At 50.5% G+C, this 1,289-nt stretch overlaps 1 protein-coding gene across 1 annotated transcript; it reads right to left on the bottom strand.

Annotated features, from left to right (window-relative positions):
• Window positions 1-791: 791 nt before the first annotated feature.
• On the bottom strand, window positions 792-1,173 carry Pmar_PMAR007536 (conserved hypothetical protein; the record flags this gene model as incomplete). Its single annotated transcript, XM_002764398.1, has 3 exons — window positions 792-879; window positions 927-1,046; window positions 1,094-1,173. Coding segments are annotated over 3 exons (288 nt in total), but the record flags the coding sequence as incomplete, so codon positions are not given.
• Window positions 1,174-1,289: the final 116 nt, after the last annotated feature.

Raw genomic sequence — 1,289 nt, forward strand, 5'->3', positions numbered from 1 at the left:
CTCAGGATTCATAGAACTCGACACATGATCTGATGACGCTTTGATGGTATCTAGATTCAAACCAAGACATACCCTATTAACCCGATGAGAGGCTACCTTCCATTTTCTGTTTTTTCCGCGACCCCACAGTAGTGTCGTAATCAGCCAAGGCCGAGGTGGCAGACGGCAGAGGTCCAACAGCTTTCCTCCTGAGACCATGGAGATACCGAAAACCAGCCCTGGTCGATCCGAACTCACTTACTCGTCAACATCACTGTCACTATCCGAGGACGCACTGTTGTAACCTGCTAGCATGGTGCTGCTGATGATGATGATAATGCACAAAGTGCTGATAAGGTCTATATTAAAAATACATGCCCTGCCCAACTCAGAACCATCGATTCCGCACAACCATATACAAGTACACCAGTGAAAGCATGAGTATAGGACGTAGCCATCGCTACTCCAAAGACGATGATGATGATGACGATCGATGAAACGGAGCGTTCGTCCGTTCCTTCGACTCGACCTCGACATAACTATTTCCAATTCCCTCCAGTATGGCTATCCCATCAGCGATGCCCCGTACCTAGCACAACAACCGAGCCTTACTCCAGACCACGGCAATCCACAGCAGCCTCACAGTGCCCTCCGTTGCCCTCCGCGCTGCATGGGCGAATCGACCTTGGTGAAGTGCCAGACCCGCCTCAACTCGTCGACGTTCTACGTGGGGTATTAAGAACTGATGCATAAGGCGACCCAAAACCTGAACGACCTCAGCGTCAACCTAAGCCGCTGCTGATCCAACTCACAACATCCTGGTAATCGTCCGGACCACCCTCTTCCTCCTCCATCACATTCAGAAGAGGATCAATAATTCTAGCAGCCACTCGAGCTTCCCTAAGAGCATTCAAAGTGTCCACTAATCCTATTGTGTTCCTTATTACTGTAGTGCCGTTTGATTCGAACTCTCACTGACCGCTCCCCCCATAACCTCCCTCACCACCGAATCAGCTTCCCTTTGCACCATAGTCTGCACATCACTTCTACAGCTATCCTCATAGGATCTGATAACATCAAAACTACCAGTACAAAGAGATCGCCAGTGGCCCACCTCAACCGTAGAATAGCTTGACGACGACCTGCCTCCTTACACTCCCGTCTGCGCCTGACCCCTTCAGCGTGTGTCGCCATCTACCACGACTTCACAGGTATCACCAAAGCCGCATAGCCCCTACCTTAGCGATCCTGTTATGATTCACTCGTCGAGATCTTTCCCGGCTCAACTCGTCGAGAACCTTACCAACTGA

The sequence above is a fragment of the Perkinsus marinus genome (genome assembly GCF_000006405.1).
Source record: "Perkinsus marinus ATCC 50983 genomic scaffold scf_1104296977578, whole genome shotgun sequence".
NCBI lineage: Eukaryota > Perkinsozoa > Perkinsida > Perkinsidae > Perkinsus > Perkinsus marinus.